The 2,775-nt window shown below is 33.6% G+C and overlaps 1 protein-coding gene across 1 annotated transcript in view; it reads left to right on the plus strand.

Annotated features, from left to right (window-relative positions):
* Positions 1–673: 673 nt before the first annotated feature.
* The window catches only part of LOC106876081 (GTP-binding protein RAD), a 29,729-nt gene continuing 27,627 nt past the window's right edge, over positions 674–2,775 (plus strand). Inside the window, exon 1 of the mRNA XM_014924489.2 lies at positions 674–780. Coding sequence (XP_014779975.2) covers positions 748–780 — 33 coding nt within the window. The 5' untranslated portion in view covers positions 674–747. The remainder of the gene's footprint in view (positions 781–2,775) is intronic.

The raw sequence follows: 2,775 nt of genomic DNA on the forward strand, positions 1-2,775 counted from the left end.
CCAGCTAACTAGATAGGTAGGTAGATAGAGAATTTGTTTCAAGTGTCACACGATGTCACATACTTTGTCCGGCCCTCAGTTGTGTCTAACATTTAGTGTAGTTCTAACAGTTAATTCTGATGTAGCTTTCACATAATGTCTAAGATGTAGACCGACACTGAATAGTAATAGGTAGACATAGATAGTGAGTCAGCCCCAGTTGTTTCGACACGAAACATTGTTTATCAATTGTCTATTTTTATTCATCCAATCATGTAACACGATTTTATCATGTGACATTTTCCTACTCTCACATCGTTTATCCTGTAGCTTACGCCTATTTATCCAATCGTGGTAATATTTTTATATATTGACTCATTTTATGGATTTATTCTTTTGCACGCTGTGGACAATTGGAATTACAATTTGCCCTTTTACATTTCATTTTGGGATTGTTGCAATATTTGTCGTTCATTAATAACATCATTATCTGAGCTCAATATCATTATTCGTTCCTATGTTATAACAGATAGATAGATAGATAGATAGAAATATAGATAGATAGATAGATAGATAGATAGATCGATAGATAGATACATACATGCATACATACATACATACATACATAAATGGAAAGAAATATCGTTTCAAGTGTAACATAATACTGTTGTCTGCTGTAAATTATTAACTCCATTTTTTCCTTCCGTTTATTTTGCAGGAGATGTAGGGAGTAAATATGTCTCTGTACTTCTCGATAAGGAGGAAACCATGTTGGACATCACAAAAATTCAAGGAACAGAAGTAAGTTTGTTTTTGTTTCATTTTCACCCCTTTAATTTTCAAAACAACTTCTTTAGTACCTAATATTATAATTCTCATTTAGAGGCACAAAAGCAGAATATTTTTAGTGAATGGAAATTTTCGATCCGGCGCAGTTCATTTTATTTTCACTGCTATTCAAGGGTTTATCTCTTTTCTCTTTGGCGCTCACAACACTATACACTATTACGTTCATACATACACGATACGTCGTACATGATGAACTAACGGCAGGTTTGTTTTCGTTTATTTTTTCCTCTGTTGTTCTATGTGAGCCATGAATATCGCTATCCGTTGGAGTGTTAATTGTAGTTAGAATTAGTAGTTTTAACTGCTATTTCTAAATTTTCAGTATGTTGGTGAAGCAATTTCTGCTGATCCTTATATGTTTATATATATATATATATATATATATATATATATATATATATATATATATATAATCCAAATTGAGAGAGTGGAACGAGTAAAATCCATGCTACATATGTTTCTTATTTCTTTATTACCCACAAGGGGCTAAACATAGAGGACAGATCGACTGGAACTCTTGTCGTCGTAAGCGACGGAGTGCCAACAACAGTTTAATAAAAAAAAATGATTGCAAATGATATTTTATTAAACCAACTGACTCTGCAGAATATGGAGGATATGTTAAAATTCTGTTATTTGGAATTCATTCAATCGTTTATTTATTTCCTCAAAGAAAACAGTAGTCCTTTTATACAATGGTCTTGTGATCGTTGACAAAAGATACTTCATATCGTTATTCAGAAAAACGAAAGCTGCAATCCTTTACAAAATTATCTCTGTCACTGCAGTAATTGCTTTAAACAATTGGAACCCAACTAATAGATTTGTTGGTCTAACAATAGCAAAATGCGTGTCGAAACCTGTTCATCAATTAATTCTCTTTCGAGATTGAAAGAAGATAAAAATCTCTTCTAATGATATAAACGTTCTATTAAATTCTGATGTTACATCTTTATTTTATTCATTTCGCTTTATTATTAATTTTCTTCTGCTGTTCTTGGTAGTACTTGACAACTGACAACACATGACATGTATTGCCACTGTTGGCAACCACACAGATGATAAATAAATATAATAGACAGGTCGGAGTCGCAGCTGATCGAGTAGGCGAAAAGGAAAAGTAGTGATATCGAACCACCAAACATATGGTTTGCATTTCGTATCACAGGTGTGAGTCATTTGAGTGTCAAATAAATTACCTTGCGATATTTGCTTCAGCATTCTGTCAAGGTCAACTTAGCCTTGTCTCCTTCAGGGATCAACAAACAGTACCAGTTAAGTACTTGGCTTAGTGTAATTGACAAGATACTCACCTCAAAATCACTGGTTTCTTGTTTAAATTAGAAAATAACACAAAGCATAGCTTTTTTGGCATGGATATTCGTCTTTGGTTGCTGTTTGGGGGGATCCTTACGCAAATTCCAGGATTTTATTCGCCCTATGTTTTCGTACACAATCCATTTTTCATATGCAGCCACAAATTGTTTTTAAAAAAAGCATGATTTGATTCTGTTTCAAAAGCATATCACAAACAGAATACCGGTCCAAGCAATTTTAATCTGAGAGTTTGTGAAGGACCCATACATTATAGCGAGAAATGTACCCTAGCTTCACTAGGTGTTCACGAGCCGTACTTTCAGAAACTTCCAACTCCTCTGAAAGTTCTCTAGCCGTGATAGTTGAGTTTTCTTCGATTTTTGCCTTCAAAACATCGACATCCAATTTTGAAGGTCTTTCACTGCGACTGTTATCTTCCAAGCTATACTTTCCAGCTTTAAATTTTGCAAACCACCTTCGTACAGTTGATTCACCTACAGCATCATCACATAAACTTTACAAGTATTTTTGCAAGTCTTTGCAGCATTTTCTCCTTTTTTTTTTCAGAAAAGAAAAGCATTACAACTCGAATATGAAATTCTTGGCTATCTATTTCAAATGTCAATAAAG

This window comes from Octopus bimaculoides, chromosome 20 (genome assembly GCF_001194135.2).
Source record: "Octopus bimaculoides isolate UCB-OBI-ISO-001 chromosome 20, ASM119413v2, whole genome shotgun sequence".
Classification (NCBI taxonomy): domain Eukaryota; kingdom Metazoa; phylum Mollusca; class Cephalopoda; order Octopoda; family Octopodidae; genus Octopus; species Octopus bimaculoides.